The 21446-nt window shown below is 41.9% G+C and overlaps 1 protein-coding gene across 3 annotated transcripts in view; it reads left to right on the top strand.

Annotated features, from left to right (window-relative positions):
• slc12a1 (solute carrier family 12 member 1) overlaps positions 1 to 21446 on the top strand; it is a 105174-nt gene that overhangs the window by 12289 nt on the left and 71439 nt on the right. The window contains exons 3-4 of one of the 3 annotated variants that reach the window (XM_051920665.1): positions 4677 to 4752; positions 16439 to 16534. In XM_051920665.1, the coding sequence (XP_051776625.1) occupies positions 4677 to 4752; positions 16439 to 16534 (172 nt within the window). Of the gene's footprint in view, positions 1 to 4676; positions 4753 to 15206; positions 15303 to 15792; positions 15889 to 16438; positions 16535 to 21446 lie in introns of all 3 variants that reach the window. The other 2 variants (XM_051920664.1, XM_051920666.1) reach the window with 2 other exon arrangements.

Genomic DNA, 21446 nt, shown 5'->3' with positions numbered 1-21446 from the left:
ACAAATGTGTGTGATGAGCCATCTGTTAGAATGAAAAATGCAATGCGTTTTCTTACTACAAATGTGTGTGATGAGCCATCTGTTAGAATGAAAAATGCAATGCATTTTCTTACTACAAATGTGTGTGATGAGCCATCTGTTAGAATGAAAAATGCAATGCGTTTTCTTACTACAAATGTTTGTGATAAGCCATCTGTTGGAATGACACATGCAATGCATTTTCTTATTACAAATGTTTTTGATGTGCCATTTGTTGGAATGAAGAATGTAATACATTTTCTTACTACAAATGTTTGTGATGTGCCATCTGTTGGAATGACAAATGCGTGCATTTTCTTATTACAAATGTGTGTGATGAGCCATCTGTTGGAATGACACATGCAATGCATATACAGTGCATCCGGAAAGTATTCACAGCGCATCACTTTTTCCACATTTTGTTATGTTACAGCCTTATTCCAAAATGGATTAAATTCATTTTTTTCCTCAGAATTCTACACACAACACCCCATAATGACAACGTGAAAAAAGTTTACTTGAGGTTTTTGCAAATTTATTAAAAATAAAAAAAGGAGAAATCCCACGTACATAAGTATTCACAGCCTTTGCTCAGTACTTTGTCGATGCACCTTTGGCAGCAATTCCAGCCTCAAGTCTTTTTGAATATGATGCCACATGCTTGGCACACCTATCCTTGGCCAGTTTCGCCCATTCCTCTTTGCAGCACCTCTCAAGCTCCATCAGGTTGGATGGGAAGCGTCGGTGCACAGCCATTTTAAGATCTCTCCAGAGATGTTCAATCGGATTCAAGTCTGGGCTCTGGCTGGGCCACTCATGGACATTCACAGAGTTGTCCTGAAGCCACTCCTTTGATATCTTGGCTGTGTGCTTAGGGTCGTTGTCCTGCTGAAAGATGAACCGTCGCCCCAGTCTGAGGTCAAGAGCGCTGTGGAGCAGGTTTTCATCCAGGATGTCTCTACATTGCTGCAGTCATCTTTCCCTTTATCCTGACTAGTCTCCCAGTTCCTGCCGCTGAAAAACATCCCCACAGCATGATGCTGCCACCACCATGCTTTACTGTAGGGATGGTATTGGCCTGGTGATGAGCGATGCCTGCTTTCCCCCAAACGTGAATTCAATCTTTGTCTCATCAGACCAGAGAATTTTCTTTCTCATGGTCTGAGAGTCCTTCAGGTGCCTTTTGGCAAACTCCAGGCGAACTATTTTGGAATAAGGCTGTAACATAACAAAATGTGGAAAAAGTGATGCACTCTGAATACTTTCTGGATGCACTGTATCTCTGCTATATGCCATTTAGTTTGGGATTCGTTAAAGCAATGTTGTTTGTGATACACCATTAGTTGGAATGACAAATGCAAATACAATGCATTTTCTTGCTACAAATTTGTGTGATACACCATCTTACTACAAATGTGTGTGATGCATAATCTGTTGGAATGACATGTGCAATGCATTTATCTGTTATATGCCATTTAGTATGGGATTCATTAAAGCAGTGTTAAATGTGTGAAAATGTTACGCATATATCTCTGTTATGTGCCATTATTTGTGATGTGCCATCTGTTGGAATGATAAATTTTATTATTTATTTCCTTTATATGCAATTTGGTATAGGATTCATAAAAGCAGCGCTAATATGTGTAATTGCCATTTGTTGGAATGGCAAATGCAATGCATGCGTCTTTGTTATATGTCATTTAGTATGAGATTTGTTAAAGCAGTGTTAACGTTTATGATGCACCATCTGTTGGATTGACAAATTCAATGCATTTTATTGCTGCAAATATTTGTGATGTGCCACCTGTTGGAATGACATAGCAACCGGAGGGACACACAGACTTACCTTTTATTGAGGATGATAGATGTTTTTCTCTAGAAATTAGCAAGAAAGTAAACTCTTTTTAAAGTGGAATGAACTTTTCAAGAGCAAAGTGAAAGCATTTGGAGGGCTAATGATCACTTCTTGACAGCACAAGGATATCTGTCTTTCGTCCTTTGGGGAATTACTACTTAAAGTCAAGGCTGGCTGCTGTTGCAGAAGGCAGAAAATTAATGGCATTGTGCTGGTATCAAAATGCCACAGCCATAATTCATAGGCGTCTCGCCAGGCACTTCAGGTCTTTGCACATTGTAATAAGTGTCCTGCACAGCACATTTGTCAAAGCTCCTTGTGTTTTAAATAAAGGCAAACGGCAACGGCAAAACTAAGTCAGGATCAATACAAACTACATTTTAATCTGGAATTTCTTTAATGGTGTTTTGATCCTGAGACAGCAATTCCATTCACTCAATATAAATCGATAAATCAGTTTTTACTTTTCAGTAAAGATAGCATATGCCATTGAACTCTTTCATATATTTATGGTACCTGCTTCTGTCAGGCAATGAGACCAAGTGCCACTCAATGTCTCCAGGTAGGGTAATTGAAAAACATTGTGTTGGAAAACAACGACAACGTAATCTGTCAGTGAGGAGGCATCACACTGTATACAGTCCAGTGGAGAGGGAGAGAAACACAAAATCAGGGGTGTGTGCAGACCTCCTGTGATGGAGAAGGGATGGAGATGGAGAGAAAAACGGAATTAGACTTCTGCTATCATATAATGGAAGGAACAAGGGAACCAGCAGCTTCACGGCTACACAGACGGATAGGAAAAAGGCTGTTAGATAGATAAATGGGAAAGGATGGATAGATGAATGTGAAAGGCACTGTATAATAGATAGATATGAAAATACTATATAATAGATGGATAGACAAATGTAAAATACACAGATGTGAAAGACACTATATAATAGATAGACTAATATCCATCCATTAACCAACCCGCTATATCCTAACACAGGGTCATGGGGGTCTGCTGGAGCCAATCCCAGGGCTCAAGGCAGGAACAAATCCTGGGCAGGGTGCCAACCCACCGCAGGGCACACACACACCAAGCACAATTTAGGATCGCCAATGCACCTAACCTGCATGTCTTTGGACTGTGGGAGGAAATCGGAGCACCCGGAGGAAACCCACGCAGACACGTCAGCACAGCCGAATGAACAGAGGGGGCTATGTGGCACTTGTCTTTATTTGCCATTGAGCGCTATTTTTGTTTTGGACTTACTAATAAACAGGGAGGGCCGTGTTGGCACCCCAAACTATTCCAGATTTTGTTGACCCTTCTTTCCTCGTCCACCACACTCTATAAGAACTACCAGAAGTAATAAAATATGTTATGTCAAGAACAGAAGACTGAACAAATATAAAGGTTTAGGGTAGCCTCCCCGTATAATGTCCGGAGGAATGAGTAACTTCCCCTTGGGGATTAATAAAGTATCTATCTATCTATCTATCTATCTATCTATCTATCTATCTATCTATCTATCTATCTATCTATCTATCTATCTATCTATCTATCTATCTATCTATCTATCTATCTATCTATCTATCTATCTATCTATCTATAATAAAAAAATCTTGGAATGAGACGAGAGGTGATTGTCTCAGAGACACTTTCACGTCCTGCGAGACGAGTCTTCGTGCCAAGAGATGTAACCATGCCCGGGGCCGGAAGCCCTGCGAACAAGAGCTTATGCAAAGAGAATTGGAAAAGTCCTGCGTGGTTATGTCACACACATTTCTTGTAGAAAGGAAGAATCAATATTCACTCACGGGCAGTTATACCTTGCGTTGGCACGATGTAATTCCAAACATGGAATCAAAATTCAATGCGATATTGATGAAAAGGTAAAAGTGAAAAGAGATCAAATATATGGACATAGGTAATATGGTAGAAGCGCGCCGTGCGAAATGAAGATCATGTGGCATGGCAGCAGTAAGCCAGCAGCTGATCGAGCAAAGAGGAGGTAAAAAAAAAAAAAAACTATGTTTCCCATTGTATCACCGTTTAAGAGGGGGTGTCGGAGGAGCGGCCGCATCTCCTTGGGGTGCGTTCAGCCCCACTCTTCACAACGCCAGCTGCAGAGATGCGACGTGGTTGACACATAGCTTTTGGGGGGGGGGGTGGAGCAAAGTGAGCAGGGGGTGAAGCCCCTTAGTATATGAAAACCTATATAATGGACTGATAGATGAATAGGCAGATATGAAAGGCACTGTATAAAAGAAAGATACACAGATATGAAACAATACAAAATAGACTCACATATAGGAAAATAACTATATAACAGATTTGTGGGTGTGAACGGTGCTATATAATAGATAATTATGAAAAGCACTATATGCAGTGCCTATAAAAAGTACTCACCCCTTTGCAAGTTTTCACGTTTTGTTGTTATACAACATTGAATCACAGTGAGTATAATTTGGCATTTTTTGACATACATTAATTCATTGATTGTGATTATTAGCAGCTTAGTCTCCAGAGAGTCCCATGTTAGTCCAATTTCAGTTGTCTGAGGTACATAACATGAACAAGGAGGTATCTGAGTCTACTTCTTGGGAAGCCCCCTGCATTGCTGACACACCCATTCTGCAGTGGTCTACCTGTCGAGGTGTAAGGGTTTGTCTACCTTTATTAAAACTGCTCTTGTCTGATTTTGCACAGATCGATGTCAACTGGCCATTTGTGGCCCACTGTGATGTTTTTCCAGGTCGAGCTTGTAACCCACTTCAGACGCTGATTGTCTTCTTTTTTTGCATCTCATCTTAGGTCAGGTGCATGTTGAACATCTGGGGAGTGATGCTTTTTATTCGTCTGTCCTGGATCTTCGGTCAGGCGGGCATCGGTAAGTGTTTCATTCTTTTCTTTGCGGCTTCTCTGCTGGGCAGGCAGTATGGTGAAGGCTTTGGACTGCAGATCCTGAGGTTGTGGGTTCAAATCCCACAGTACTGACACCACTGTGCATCCTTCAGCAGATCACTTCATCTGCTTGTGCTGCAATCGGAAAAAACAAAAGAAACGTCACCTACTGTGTCTCAGATGTTGCAAGTCGCCTTTGAATAAATGCGTCGGTCAATTCAGTGAATATTATATACAGTTTAGCCTTGACGCCCCACCTCAGTTTAATCCCCCACCCAGCCCAAATTAGTCTGGAGTTTGCATATTCTTCCGCTGTGCCCTTTTATTTATGGTTACGTGTGTGCGGCCCAATCCAGATTTCTGCCCAGTTACATCCCCAGGTTCTCATATACTTTGAGTATCTAAAACTTAATTTCCCTGGAGGCTCCTGAAAGTCCATTGCCATCCCCTTTATTGTGTGAATTCTGGGCAGCAGATGGCTTACCCTGCTCAGCTCATCAATGTCCTCCACCAGGCTTCAGAGTTCCACATCTTCTTATCCACCACGTTGATACCCCAAGACTACCGAATTGTTCAAGGACTCCTGCAGGTCATCCACTCACATTCCTGTGTGGAGTTTGGATGTTCTCCCTGTGTTCCCATGCAGGTTTTTTTTTCCCTGTTTGCTTCATCCAACAAAATGAGGAAAAGTCAATTGATGGCTTAGAATTGGTTTGGCATGTGCTTGGAGATGTGTGTCCCATGGTGGCCTGACACCACCAGTTCAGATGTGAGTTCAGAAAATCGTTGGATGGATAAATACTGGACTGCACTGTATGAGGATCTTAGAACTGAAGGACCGATGGTGTTATGATAAACTGCCTCCCACATAAACAAACTTTCAAAATATCTACAGTTACTGAGCAAATTCTGAGGAGCACCATCCTAATACTTACTAGGGCCTCCGTGTGCTCTCCAATCAGCCACATTCCTTAAAGACATGGATTCCATAAGATGTAAGAAATTCTCCTTTGAGGTTCTGGTCCATGTTGTACACATGCTTATATGCATGTCTGACAACGTCCTAATGGGACGACGGATGGTGTCCTGGGGGATCTCCCCCCAGATCTGGACCAGGGCATCACTGAGCTCCTGGACAGGCTGAGGCGTCGGATGGACCGAAACATAATGTCCCACATAGAGGTGTTCTATTAGAGTGAGGTCAGGCAAGTGAATGTGGGGGCCAGTCAATGGCATCAATTCCTTCATCCTCTCGCCACATGAGGCCGGGCATTGTTGTGCACCAGGAGGAACCCAGGAGCCACTGCACCAGCACAGGGTCTGACAATGGGTCCAAGGATTTCATCCCGATACCTAATGGCAGTCAAGGTGCCGTTGTCTAGCCTGTAGAGGTCTGTGCCTCCCTCCATGGATATGCCTCCCCAGACTGACCATCACTGACCCACCACTAAACCGGTCATGCTGAACGATGTTACAGGCAGCATAACATTCTCCATGGCTTCTACAGACCCTTTCACGTCTGTCACATGTGCTCAGGGTGAACCTCTCTCTATGAAAAGCACAGGGCGCCAGTGGTGGACCTGCCAATTCTGGTATACTATGGTAAATGCCAATCGAGCTCGGTGCCCACTAGAGGACGTCGGGCCCTCAGGCCACCCTCATGAAGTCTGTTTCTGTTTGTTTGCTCAGAGACATTCACACCAGTGGCCTGCCTGCTGGAGGTCATTTTTGTAGGCTCTGGTGGTGCTCATCCTGTTCCTCCTTGGCCAAAGGAGCAGATACCGGTGGGTCCTGCTGATGGGTTAAGGACCTTCTACGGGGGGCCCTGTCCAGCTCTCCTAGTGTAACTGCCTGTCTGTCTCCTGGAATCTCCTCCATGCCCTTGAGACTGTGCTGGGAGACACAGCAAACCTTCTGGCAATGGGTGGCACGTATTGATGTACCTGCCACCCTGGAGAAGTTGGACTATCTGTGCCACCAAACTCAGGAGGGTCCAGGTATGGCCTCATGCTACGAGGAATGACACTGACTGTAGCCAAATGCAAAACGAGTGAAAAAACAGATGAGGAGGGACAAATGTCAGTGGCCCCCAGCTGTTAAACCATTCATTCCTGTTTTGGGGGTCGTCTCATTGTCACCCCTCTAGTGCACCAAAGCCACTGAATCTGATTTAGATTAGCTTACACTACATGACCTTAGGCTGTATTCTTATTGCTGTATTCTCAGTTCCATAGATATAGATATACAGTGTGTATATGTGTATGTGTACATGCATGTTTTTGTTGGTTTTATGATTTTATTATCTCTACGGTGTCCTTGGGTGTTTAGAAAGGCGCCTTGAAATAAAATGTATTATTGTTATTATTATTGTTATGTTTGTGAAACCAGTCTGCTTTGTGACATGGTGCATTATCCTGATGGAAGCAGCTATTAGAAGATGGGTCAATTGTGGCCTTGAAGGAATGCACACAGTCAGCACAAACACTCAAGTAGCCCGAGGCGTTCAAGCGATGCTTTACTGGTATTAACAGGCCCACAGTGTGCCAAGAAAACATTCCTCACACCATTAAAGCACCACCACCAGTCTGGACTATTCACACAAGACAGGTTGGTCACATGGATTCATGCTGTTGGCGCCAAATTCTGACCCTACCATCTCTGTACCTCAGCAGGAATGGAGATTTCATCAGACCAGGCTTCGTTTTTTTTTTTCCTCCCACTTCACCTGTCCAATTTTGGTCAAACTGTGCTCACTGCAGCCTCATCTTTCTCTTCTTGGCTGACAGGAGCGGAACCCTACGTGATCTTCTGCTGTTGTAGCTCATCCGCCTCAAGGTTTGATGTCTTGTGTATTCTGAGATGCTTTTCTGCTCACCATAGCTGGTCATCTGGTTTACTGTAGCCTTTCAGTCAGCTCTGACCCAGTCGTCTAGTCATCACAATCTGGCCCCTCAGATCCTTACACTTGCCTATTATTCCCACTTCTAACACACCACCTTCAAGAACTGAGTGTTCACTTGCTGCCCAGTATATCCCAGTATACCCTTGGCAGGCACCATTGTAATGAACTCATCAATGTCATTCACTTCACCTGCCAGTGGTTTGAATATTGTGGCTGGTCACAATACACCAGTGGTCTCAAACTCCAGTCCTGGAGAGCTCCAGTGGCTACAGGTTTTCATTCTCACCCTTTTCTTAATCAGTGACCTGTTTTTTGCTGCTAATTAACTTCTTTTGAATTCATTGTAATTGACCTGCTCTTGAAGACCCAGACCCTCAATTGTTTCTTTTTCTTTAATTAGCAGCCAAACAATAAGATACAAAATGAGCCAAAACAACTGGTGTCCATCATACAATATCTGAACATAAAGAAAGATGAAGGTCTCAGGAATGTTGATCTGCTCAGGACCCCAAAACATTTTTAACGGTGCTCTTAGACAAGAGAAAATCAACAATTTTGGAAATGTATGCCATTGCACAATTAATGCAGCAACAAGCCATGGAATTAAAGAATGGGTTTAATTAACAACAAGACTGGGCACCTAATTAAGAAGCTGGTTGGAGTTTCAGGCCCTGACTTAGTTGGTCTTCATTCACTTCTGCTTGGCTGCCATTTAAGGAAAGAAATGAAGCAATTCAGAGGAACGATGAAGAAAATCAGGGGAATAAATCTTAAAAAACAAGTCAATTAAAATGAAAGGAAAAGGAGTTAATTAGCAGCAAAAACAAGTCACTGATTAAGAAAAGGGTTAGAATGAAAATCTGCAGCCACTGCTGCCCTCCAGGACCGGAGTTGGGCACCCCTGGTATACATCCATCCATCCATTATCTAACCCGCTATATCTTAACAAATGGGTCACGGGGGTCTGCCGGAGCCAATCCCAGCCAACACAGGGCACAAGGCAGGAAACAAACCCTGGGCAGGGGATGCGCACACACACACCCACACACCAAGCACACACTAGGGCCAATTTAGAATCGCCAATACACCTAACCTGCATGTCTTTGGACTGTGGGAGGAAACCGGAGTACCCAGAGGAAACCCACGCAGACACAGGGAGAACATGCAGACTCCACACAGGGCGGACCCGGGAAGCGAACCCGGGTCACCTAACTGCAAGGCAGCAGCGCTACCCACTGCACCACCGTGCCCCCCCAATATACAGTATATGCAATATTCTGTATATATACTGTATGTTGTAACCACAAAGGGGCGCCATTGAGCCCTAAACCACAGACACTGTAATACCCAAAACAATTCCAAGTTCAAATAAGGGATTATTTATACGAACACCAGCAGAATACATGATACACAATTCTCCTTCCTCCTTTGAGAGACTTTGACTCCTCTTCCGGTAATGACTCGCCTGGATAAGACAGTGCGGTTCCTTTTATTGAAGCCCTGGGAGTACTTTCGGTGCCAGGGCATTGCCCGTTGGAAGCACTTCTGGGACATACATATGTCCCTTCTAAACTCCTTCCAGAATCCCCCTGGTGGCACCAATGGACCCTGGACTACAATTCCTAGCATTCTCCACAGGTGGTGGAATGAGTACCAAAGCCCAAAGATGCTGCCATCTTGTGGGTTTGGTGACATATAGCCTTGACATAGAGCTTCCCCCAATCTCTCTGTTGTATTGGCCCCTTGGCTGGTTAAGTGAATGATGACCATTAGAGGACGTCTGGCCCTCATCTCATGCGTGTTGGCCATTACAATGTAGTCTTGATTTTCCAAATTCCAAATCCCTCATCTTGTCATGTGGCCTCACTGAAGTCATATCTGAGAAAGTTTTCTAGTGCCACCCCAGGTTCATGGTGTTCCTCTTAGGTGTTCTTTACCCTAAGGGTCACCCTGAGGTGTTCAGCAATGTCACGCACAAGCTCAGATACACCTCTTCATTGCATTTTGGGCCAACACCATCAGGGAAGGCGGCTAAGTTGTTGGGGTCAAGAGAGCCGTTATTCACACATCTCATTTGGCAGCAGCCCTGTGCCTGACGGAATGGCTTGGAAACGTTTAATGATGCGTACCTAATGGCCTATTTTTGAAAGCTGAAAAGGTGCGAAGTGTGTGGAGCAGGAAGAGAAGGGAGGGCAGGGCAAGTCCAAGAAGCTGCAATCAAACTCATGGCTGCGGGCATTTGTGGGCAATTAGCTGCTCAAATAGCCAGTTGGGTGACTCATTGGTGTTTTTCAAGCGATGCATGTACATTTGATGGCGTGAATCATAACCTTAACTTCTCGTAAATGAGTCTGGTGGAGCACATTTAAAACTCGTGAGCAGGGCCTGAATGGTCAAGTAAGTGCCACTTGTCATAAACTGTTCACAAAGGTCACTGGGGGCTGTGAAACTGCATTTAGTGGGTTAGAAACGATGGCGAGGATGTGAGGGTGATGACAGGTGGCAGGTGCAGCCTGGTTTCACAAATTAGCTGCTTATTTCAATTGGCACCGAGTTTTAAACCTCTTTGAGGAAAACAAGTTCTCTGTAAAAGTGAAATGAATCTTTTGACATGTCACTGTGGGGTTCCTTTTTCTGTACCATACGGAAGGAATCAGCACTCAGGATTTGTAAGACTGTATGTTACATCATAAAAAACAAAAAGCAAGTGAGAAAAACAAGTGTTTAGCTCAGTGTTTGTACCTAACGATTTCATTTACCCCGAATTCAGAAAGAATTCAGTATTTTATTATGTTCTAGATTTAAATTTAAATTTGATACGTTTGCCATTGACACTGAATAAGCCATAATGACAAGGTTTGAAAATGTATTAAAAATCTTAAACTGAAATCTGTCGTTCATAGAAGACCCTTAATTTCATACTTTGTAAACGGCCACAATTCCAGCCGTTGAGACTTCTTTGTAAGTCTCTACGAGCTTTGCACACTGGGATTTGGCCAGTTTATCCCATTCTTCCTGGCAGATCATCTCAATGCCCTTTATATTGAATGGGAAACATCTGTTAACTGCCATCTTCAGGTCTTTCCACTGTGGAAAGCAGCCTGGACACAGAGAGGCGGACATCGTTTAAACACCCAACACACGTTTATTAAACAACTAATATATACAATAGTGCACACACAAACCCCTATCTCCCCAAAAGTCCAGGCCCTCAAACAATGCCTCTTCTTCCTTCAGACCACCTCCACTGCTCTCCACCAAGACTTTGTCCTTCTTCCACCCGACTCCAGCCATCGAATGGAGGGAGGTGGCCCCTTTTAAACCCACCCAGACGTGCTTCAGGTGCCTCCCAATGAGTGCCTGCCGGCACTCCCTGGTGTGGCGGAAGTGCCGGCTCGGCACCTGGAAGCACTCCGGGTGTCCCTGGTCTTCTTCCCCCCAGCACTTCCGGGTGTGGCGGAAGTGCCGAGGGCCAGGACTCCTCAGGCATTGGGGCGCCCCCTGGCGGTGACCACGGGCCCCTACAGGGTTGAGCTTCAAAGCTCTGTACCCGTGGTCCCCAAAGCCACCACGGCGGTCGCCCCCTCATGGTCTGGAGGAGGCGTAAGCACTCCTCCGGTCCTCTTGGGTGTCCCAGCTGGGTACAACCTCCAGCCACGTGCCACACCACACATGTTCTCTAGGCTTTGGCTGAACCACTCAAAGACACACAGACTTCTCCCAGAGCCACTCAGGCATTGTCTTAGCTGTTGTTTCAGGTTATTGTTTTTTCTTTTTTCTTCATTTTATTTATTTAATATTGTGTTTTTTTTTCTTCATTTTATTTATTTAATATTGTGTTTAATCATTTTGTAATTTTGTATTATGTTGATATATGTATTGCTTTCAGCGTTTTCTGCCTTGTTCCATTTATGTAGAACCGAAGGGGCAAACCTTTTTTGTTTCCTTTTTTATCATTTTATTTCTTTTAAATATTTTTTGAATCATTTTAAATCAGTAATTAAAGATTAAAAGAACTTGGTTTTTGTCTTTAGTGAGGGAAGAATGGCGCAGGAGGTTGACAGACGGATCGGTGCGGCATTCGCAGTAATGCGGGCTCTGCAACGGTCCATTGTGGTGAAGAGAGAGCTGAGCCAAAAGGCGAGGCTGTCGATTCACCACTCGATCTACCTTCATCTATGGCCACAAGCTTTGGGTAGTGACCGAAAGAGCAAGATCACGGATGCAAGCGGTCGAAATGAGTTTTCTTCGCAGGGTGGCTGGACTTTCCCTTAGAGATAGGGTGAGGAGTTCAGTTATCCGGGAGAGACTCGGAGTAGAGTCGCTGCTCCTCCGCATTGAGAGGAGTCAGTTGAGGTGGTTTGGGCATCTGGTCAGGATGCCCCCTGGACGCCTCCCTAAGGGGGTGTTCCTGGCATATCCAAATGGGAGAAGGCCATGGGGCTGACCTAGGACACGCTGAAGGGATTATATCTCCCGGCTGGCCTGGGAATGCCTCGGGGTCCCCACAGAGGAGCTGGAGGAGGTGGCCGGGGAGAGGGAGGTCTGGGCTTCCCTGCTTAGGCTACTGCCCCTGCGACCCAACTTCGGATAAGCGGTGGACAATGGATGGATGGTTTTCGTCTTTAGACCAGGGGTTTACAGTTTTCCTGTCCACTTTTTGCTGGACATTTGGACTGTAAAAGGCTGTGCAGCCTATAAGCTTGTCTTTTAAGTTTGGGGCTTGGCTCCTAGTGGTGAGCAGGGCTGTGGAGTCGGTAGATAAATCCTTCAACTCTGATTCTGGTTCCGACTCCTTAGTTTCCAGCACTTCTGACTCCGACTCCCCAACTCGAACTCCTCTGTTTTTAATATGCTAATGTATTTTCCATGTTGATTGAATGAAGGCAACATACACATCATTTAACCACAGAACTACTGGCTAGGAGGCTGACTCTCTACCGTATTGGCCAGTTTAAACAAAAGACAAGAACCCCTGAACACACATCAGGCCATAGCACACTCCTACATCACATCACTTGTTTACACTCAAATGAACTTGTTAAACACATTACAGTGGAACCTCGGGTCACGACCGTAATTCGTTTCAAAACTCTGGTCGCAATCCGATTTGGTCGCGATCTGAAGTAATTTCCTCCATAGGATTGTATGTAAATACAATTAATCCGTTCCACACCTTATGAACTGTATGTAAATATATATTTTTTAAATATTTTTAAGCACAAAAATAGTTAATTATACCATAGAATGCACAGTGCAATAGTAAACTAAATGTAAAAACATTAAATAACACTGAGAAAACCTTGAACAACAGAGAAAACTAACATTGCAAGTTCACACTAACAGCCTTACGAACCACTCGCTGTAAACACTTTTTTTTAATGAATTTTAAGCACAGGGAAAAAAATGAAAATTTGAAAAATCAACCATAACCATAAACAATCAAGAAATCTAACCTTGCATGAGTCGAGTTCTGGCATGAAGGAAGTGAGGAGGAAGAACTAACCACTCGTAGAAGGATAGTTTTGCAGCAAATCGCCATGAATCTTCCTGGCTTTCTCGCATAACATCGGCTCGCTTATGCTATCCCCTGCAAGTTGCTTCTCGTTCAGCCACACTAGAAACAGCTTTTCCACCTCTTCCAGCACTTGAGACCTCTGCTTGGTTAACATTGTAACTCCTTTTGCAACATCAGCTGCTTTAATGGCCTCTTTCTGCTTTAGAATAGTCGAAATCGTAGATTTTGACTTCTTGTACTCAGCAGCAAGATCAGTAACACAAACGCCACACTCATACTTTTCAATAATTTCTTTCTTTAATTCGATTTCAATTTTCTTCGAACCTTTCTTCTGACCAACACTACCACTCTTCACTTGCTTAGAGACCAATGCGCAGGGAGAGACTGAACACGTGCGGAAATCATCGGTGCGTACGAACCGGAAGGGAAACTGGCTTGTTCGTCACCTGAGTGTGTGGTCGTGAACAGATGCAAAAATTTGGCAAACTTTTTGGTCGTAACCCGATTTGTACGTGTTCCGAGACATTCGTGACCCGAGGTTCCACTGTATATCTGAAATAAAATGAAAACACTTTTTGTACCATAATCCAGATTACAAATATGTGAATGTCAGGTTGTATAATAGCTCAGCTGAACTTCACAGTAGTAGTAACACAACTATGCACTAGGCTTTATTCTTACATCAGACAAGTATGTAATTATGACTGCTGTTTGTGAAATTGGACATTTGAACTTGCTGTATTTTTTTGTTCATTATGATTTAAATTTATTACGAGTCAGATTTGGTAGATTTTTGCCGACTCCGACCCTGACTCCAGGTACCCAAAATTGTCTCCCAACTCCACAGCCCTGGTGGTGAGGCCAACTTTTTTTTCTTTTTGGGCTCCGGTCCTGAGTGAAATTCAGGTCTGGCTTTGTGTTTTTTTTTACTTTCTCGTATACGAAGTATAGGGAAAGTATTGTAATTGTCTGAGGATTCGATGTCAAGATTTTGATGAATCTCGACATTTTAGACCTGCCTGAGTCTGAAAGTACCATTTTTGGAATTATGTCTCTGTGTGTGTGTGTGTATGTGTGTGTGTAAACACGATAACTTGAGGACACTTTCACTTATTTCAACCAAATTTTGCATACAAGTATTAGGTACAAAATGTAGATTTCTATTAACTTTTGAGCTATTTCCGTTAACCGGATGTGGTACTTTTTGTTAATGCAGCTGCAGAGTCCAGTTTATTCAACTTTACTTTTATAATAATTCATCCATTCATCCATTATCCAACCCACTATATCCTAACACAGGGTCATGGGGGTCTGCTGGAGCCAATCCCAGCCAGCACAGGGCGCAAGGCAGGAACAAATCCCGGGCAGGGCGCCAGCCCACCGCAGGGCACACACACACACACACCCCCACACACCAAGCACACACTAGGGACAATTTAGGATCTCCAGTGCACCTAACATGCATGTCTTTGTACTGTGGGAGGAAACCCACGCAGACACGGGGGGGGGGGGGGGGGGGCATGCAAACTCCACGCAGGGAGGACCCGGGAAGCGAACCCAGGTCTCCTTACTGCGAGGCAGCAGAGTTACTACTGCGCCACTGTGCCGCCCCTTTTATAATAATTGTTCAATATATTATTCATTTGATTTGATTTTTTGTTGATGGTTCTTTAATTGATATAATGTAAATATATAATTATTGTCTTGCGGTGTACTCCTCAAATATCCATCCTCATATCGGAGTATACGAGAAAGTCGAGGGGAGACGACTCCTGATTATTTTTTTGTTTTTTTTGAGGTTGACACTTGCAGCTCATTTTCAACAATATTGTGTGTCAGGATCTTCATAACTGATAACTCCATCTGTCTAGCTTCATGGTAAAATATATAACAAAAAAATAAAGCAAGCAATCCAAGAAGTGAATGGCCAGAAAGAGCTGCTTAATATTCTTTATCTTCCCACAGATTTTTTGGTTATGAAAATTAAGCAACACTTTCCCTTTTGTTTTTCTTTCTTGAGGCTTGGGTGTCATCATCATCCTCTTAGCGGTGACAGTGACCTCTGTTACTGGCTTGTCCACCTCTGCCATTGCCACTAATGGACATGTGAAAGGAGGTAATTTTACTGGAGCAAGCGAGGCAAAGCAGTGAGTCAAGCCAAAGTAATGAGGACTCGATGGCGTAAAGCTATTGAAGGGTTAAGTGGTGGTCCTCCAGGTAATTCTTCCAGTGAGGTCCTCAGCAAGGTTTAATTCATAGCCCATCATGGAAGGTTCAGTGTGTCTCCCCCCCAACCCTCCATTTTAACAGGATGAATGGAAGGAGAAACTCTTTTAATGATTCTCTTCAGTATGTGAAAGTGGTAGGAAGTGAAGGCCAACTTGTGCTCATTTTTTCCCTTTGCAGGAATTGCAGAATTTCGCTTTCCACTGGGAGGTGCGCCTTTCTTTTGTGACTTGTCAGTCTTGTGAGCCTGAATCAGATCAGCAAGACATTGAAAAGTCTGGGAATAAAAGGGAAAGGGGGCAAAAAAAAAAGGCAGAAACTTAGCAGTAGCCCACTGTGGCACCATCAGGCATGTAACTGTTTGTCTTCATCACCGACAGGTCTCGGCGTTATTATTATTCTTCTGGCTACCATGGTAACCTCAATTACCGGCTTGTCAACTTCAGCCATTTCGACTAACGGATGTGTCCGGGGAGGTAACGTATTTAGTTTGTCCCGTGTGCTGGGGTCACCCCAAAGCTTGCATCCTCCGTTATCTTTAATAAAACGTCAGTACAGATGGCTATGCTGCCCGGGGTAGCCCGTGGAGGACAGGACAGGTACAGTTGGTTTTTGTTTTTGTTTCTATTGGACAATTTGTAAGTACATTTGAACAGCAAGTCAGTAGCAGCTTCCATTCCAAGGACACGAAGGAGCGTCTAGTTACCTCCAAATGGAATTTGGGCATCATCTTTTTCTTCAACAGGAATCTTGGATGCAGATGTGGGACAGCATGCTGGCGGTGACTCTCCATTTTTTTATTTTACTTTTTATTTTAACAGACTTAAACATCGCTAATAAATGCTGCAATTGTCAGCACATTCCCAACACTCCCTACAGCTCCGGCAAACCATTTTAAGTACATTTCAGGTGTAAACATTTTGGAGAATCGAAGGAAGTTGTAGTCCATGGGGCATACGTGCCAAGTCCTTCCGTCACGTACGTATGAGAGCATTTCACATTTAAGGGATTTTTGGGCTTTTTCAGGTCTTGGAGTCGTCATCATATCCTTGAGTGTGGTGGTCACAACTCTGACGGGGCTCTCCATGTCAGCTATCTGTACCAATGGAATGGTAAGAGGAGGTAAAGTAACAGCCAAGTCTACCTGTCTGTGGCGCCGGCGAGCTGGCTCTCCTGGTACACAAAATGTGAAAAGAGGGGGGCAAAGGAGAACAGCACAGCGATGGAGGGCAGCAGCTCATCAGGAAATTAAAGTTATTTATGAAGGCTCGAGGAGTCACATGTTACACAATCGTTCACATTATGTAATTGGGCCAGAAAAGTTAGATATAATAATAAGACAGTTATTTAAATGACAGGAAAGGTCTATCTTAAAAAATGACCGAATTACTTAAGAGGACACGAGGAGTCACTTATTACACAATAGTTCACATTATGTAATTGGAGAAGAAAAGTTAGATATAATAATAAGACAATTATTTAAATGACAGGAAAATTCATATATCTTAGGAAATTACAGAATTAATTAAGTGGACACAAGGAGTCTGATATTCATACAATAGTTCACATTATGTAATTGGAGAAGAAAAGTTAGATATAATAATAAGACAATTATTTAAATGGCAGGAAAAGTCTGTCTTAAAAAATAATGGAATTACTTAAGAGGACACGAAGAGTCTGATATTACACAATAGGTCACATTTTGGGCAAGAAAAGTTAGATATATAAATAAGAGAATTATTTAAATGACAGGAAAATTCATGTATCTTAGAAATTACAATTATTTCAAGAGGACACGAGGAGTCATTTACTATACAATAAGTAACATTGCATGATAAAGCAAGAAAATTTACAGTAGACAAAGAGGGCACAATAATTACATTATGTAAGTGGACAAGCAAATTTATATAGACTAGACAATTATTCAAGTGACAGGTAAAGGCTTATATCTCTCTATTATAAAAAAAATCTTGGAAGGAGACGAGACATGATTTTCATCGGAGAGACACTTATATGTCCCGCGAGACAAGTCCATGCCCGGGGACGGAAATAAGGGACAAAGAGTAGATAACAAAGTAAAACGTTGTAAAGAATTCAAAAACGTTGGCGCGATACACTCGCAGAGCGGGTTAGAGATAATGGAAGTTCGAAAATTTGAAAGTCTCAAAAAAGAATAGTAAAGATCGCATTAGCGCAAACAAACGGAAATTATTACTCGGTGAAATAACGGAACAGCGAAAAGAGATCGAATATATTGTTTGGATTTAAACTTTTAAGTCGGAGGCGTGTAGATCGTCCAATTTGTTCTTGCCAGCGAGAATTAAAAGATTCCAAAAACATTTGGAGCAGTGAGACGGAGACTTTTAACATGAGATTCTTTCACGTCACGCCCTACTTACAACTATTTTCAAACAAGACCACGGTCATCTAATCTCAGTCGTGTGAATACTTTTGTTGGACACACTTCCTGCGCTCTCAGTTCTTATAAATTTTATCAGGACAATAATTTTATACGTTTGAGATGACACATCAACGACTAACCGAAGAAGAATGAGCATGGACAAACATTCAAAAAAGTCATTTTATTTATTAGAGAGAAAGAAACTAAATTCACTCACGGGCAGTAATACTTTGCGTTGTCACAATGTAAGTCCAAACACAAAATCAAAATTCAATGCGATTTTGAAGAAAAGTTAATTCCAAATATTGTTTTACTAAAGTTTTAGAGTAAAAGTGAAAATAATGCTTATGTAACAATTCCCATGAAAATAACAATTCTTTAAATTGTATATCCGGTTAACCAAACCCGGGGATTGGCGAGCGGAGCAAGCAGGGGGCAGAGCCCTCTAGTCTTAGAAAAATAACTAAATTATTTAAGGTGACGCGAAGAGTCAGACATTACACAATCGTTAACTATGTAAGTGGACAAGAAAAGATAAACACAATCACACAGTCATTCAGTTGGACATGAAAATACATATCTATTACACAGATAGTTAGCTAAGTGACTGGCAAAGTCATAAATGTTAGATAATAACTGAATTATTTAAGAGGATCAGAGGAGTTAAATATCATATAATACAGCTTTTATTAAAGTCGACAGAAGGAATCTCTGTATGTTAGGCAATCATTGAATTACTTAAGTGGACATGAGGAGATCAATATTAGACAATAATTTAATTTGACATGAAAAGTTAGATATATTAGACAATTATGTAAGTGGACAAGAAAAGCCATAAATGTTAGACAATAATTGAATTATTTAAGAGGATATGAGGAGTCAGATATTGCAGAATAATTTAATTACTTAAGTGGAAGAGAAAGGTTATTAAAATAGACAGTTATTTAAGTGACTGGAAAAGTCATACATGTTAGATAATAATTGAATTATTTAAAACGATGTGAGGAGTCAAATATTATATAACACTGCTTTTGTTGAAGTGGACACAAGGAATCTACATATTAGGCAACAACTGAATTATGTAAATTGACACGAGGAGATCGATATTCGACAATAATTTAATTTGACATGTAAAGTTAGATATATTAGACAATTATGTAAATGGACAAGAAAAGACACATATATTACACTCTAATTATTTAATTGGATATAAGGAGACAGATTTAATGTAATACTGTATATATTAATGTAATCACATGGAATCACCATATAATAGGCAATATAAGATTACTTAAGTGGACAAGAAAAATTATACAAATTAGACAATTAAGTGACAGGAATTGTCATATATGTTAGACACTATTACACATTAATTGTTCAATTGTTTAATTAGACATCAGGAGACAGATAGTATATAACACTGTTTTTATTAAAGTGGACACATGGAATCTCTATATATTAGTAATACAATAATATTAATAACAAAACCAATGATTTATCATTATTATTATTATATTTTAAGAAATCTCTATAATGACTTATTAATTTGTTTTGTTGGGCATCATTAGTCACTGTTCAGTTTGCTGTGTGCTAAGTTTAGTTTTCTTTGGAATAATTTTGTATCTCACAGTAGTGCATTATATAAGAAAAAAAGTACCAGGAGGGCCAGCACTAAAAATAAATGACCTGTCTTGTTTAGAATGCCAGGGTGTGTTTCTGCATTTTATGTATTACTTTCATTAATCAATCATCGGACCTGTGTTTAAGGGTCATGGGGGGCTGGCAGTTGTGTGGGTATTGTTGGGTGCCAAGCAGGAGCAAAAGTTGAAAGGGAGGCCCGTCCATCATGTGACACCAGAAATACTCCTGAATACCTCAAGTCATCATTTAAACTGGTATGTGTGCAGAGTATAGTGTATGTACTCTATCTATCTATCTATCTATCTATCTATCTATCTATCTATCTATCTATCTATCTATCTATCTATCTATCTATCTATCTATCTATCTATCTATTATATAGTGCCTTTCCTATCTATCTATCTATCTATCTATCTATCTATCTATCTATCTATCTATCTATCTATCTATCTATCTATCTATCTATCTATCTATCTATCTATCTATCTATCTATCTATCTATTGTTTTATATAGTGCCTTTACTATCTACCTATCTAAAATACAAAACTTACTGAGCAAGTTGAGAAAACCCAAGCAAAGCTGATGATTTTATGTGAATTCAAAACTCTCAGGCGCAAACACTAATCATTGCTTTAAAGTGCTACCTATTATTATTATTATTATTATTATTATTGTGTTCCTAAGAATTATATATGAACACATCAATTTGTTTGATTGGTGCCTTCTGAGTCACAGGTATGAGAAACACCCCATATATGATATTCTGTTCAATTTGTCTTGATGTCAGGTTATACACGATAGATAGATAGATAGATAGATAGATAGATAGATAGATAGATAGATAGATAGATAGATAGATAGATACTTTATTAATCCCAAGGGGAAATTCACATACTCCAGCAACAGCATACTGATAAAGAAACAATATTAAATTAAAGAGTGATGAGAAATGCAGGTAAAACAGACAATAACTTTGTATAATGTTAACGTTTACCCCCCCCCCCCCCCCCCCCAAGGTGGAATTGAAGAGTAGCATAGTATGCTGGAGGAACGATCTCCTCAGTCTGTCAGTGGAGCAGGACAGTGACAGCAGTCTGTCGCTGAAGCTGCTCCTCTGTCTGGAGATGATACTGTGTCAGTGGATGCAGTGGATTCTCCATGATTGACAGGAGTCTGCTCAGCGCCCGTCGCTCTGCCACAGATGTCAAACTGTCCAGCTCCGTGCCTACAATAGAGCCTGCCTTCCTCACCAGTTTGTCCAGGCGTGAGGTGTCCTTCTTCTTTATGCTGCCTCCCCAGCACACCACTGCTGTCGAGCTTCTTGGGGTTCCCCACTAATTTTGGCCCTCTAGACTCAAAAAACTCCCATTTCTAAGCTATATTTGGACAGGTTTTTGGGTTTTTGTGCATGCCACATCAACTGACCCCTAATAGGATATGAGGGGTCAAAGTTACACTTTTTCACAAAACTTCCACTACGCCACTATTAAAAAAAAAATATGTATGTAAAAATGCATGTAATATATATATATATATATATAATACTATATATATAATACTAATAACTGGTGTAGCAGCTAGTCAAAACTGCTGTGAGAACTTGAGAACTTACTTCCTAACCCGGGCCCTTCCTGTATGGAGAGCCTTGTTCTCCACATGTGTCCATAATCTCCACTCCGGTTTCTTTTGGGTTTTTGTCCCACATCCTGTAGACATGCCAGATTATTTGGTGACTCTAAACTGAGGTCTCATGAATGTGCCCACTGATTAGATTCCCTTCCAGGGTAGGGTGCTCTGTTATACCCAACACTACCAGGACAGGCTCAGGCTCTCCCATTACCCTGCAATGTGTGAAATTGAGTGGATGGAGGGGTGGTGATGCTGGGCTGCTGTTCTCCAGTTTCTTTCACTTTTTCTTCCATGCGCCAAAGACATGCCATTACTGTATGCTGACAAGAGATGCTGACCTGACCCAGGAGTCAATACATGTA

The sequence above is a fragment of the Erpetoichthys calabaricus genome, chromosome 17, assembly GCF_900747795.2.
Source record: "Erpetoichthys calabaricus chromosome 17, fErpCal1.3, whole genome shotgun sequence".
Taxonomy (NCBI): Eukaryota; Metazoa; Chordata; class Cladistia; order Polypteriformes; family Polypteridae; genus Erpetoichthys; species Erpetoichthys calabaricus.
This window is presented reverse-complemented; position numbering and strand designations above follow the sequence as displayed.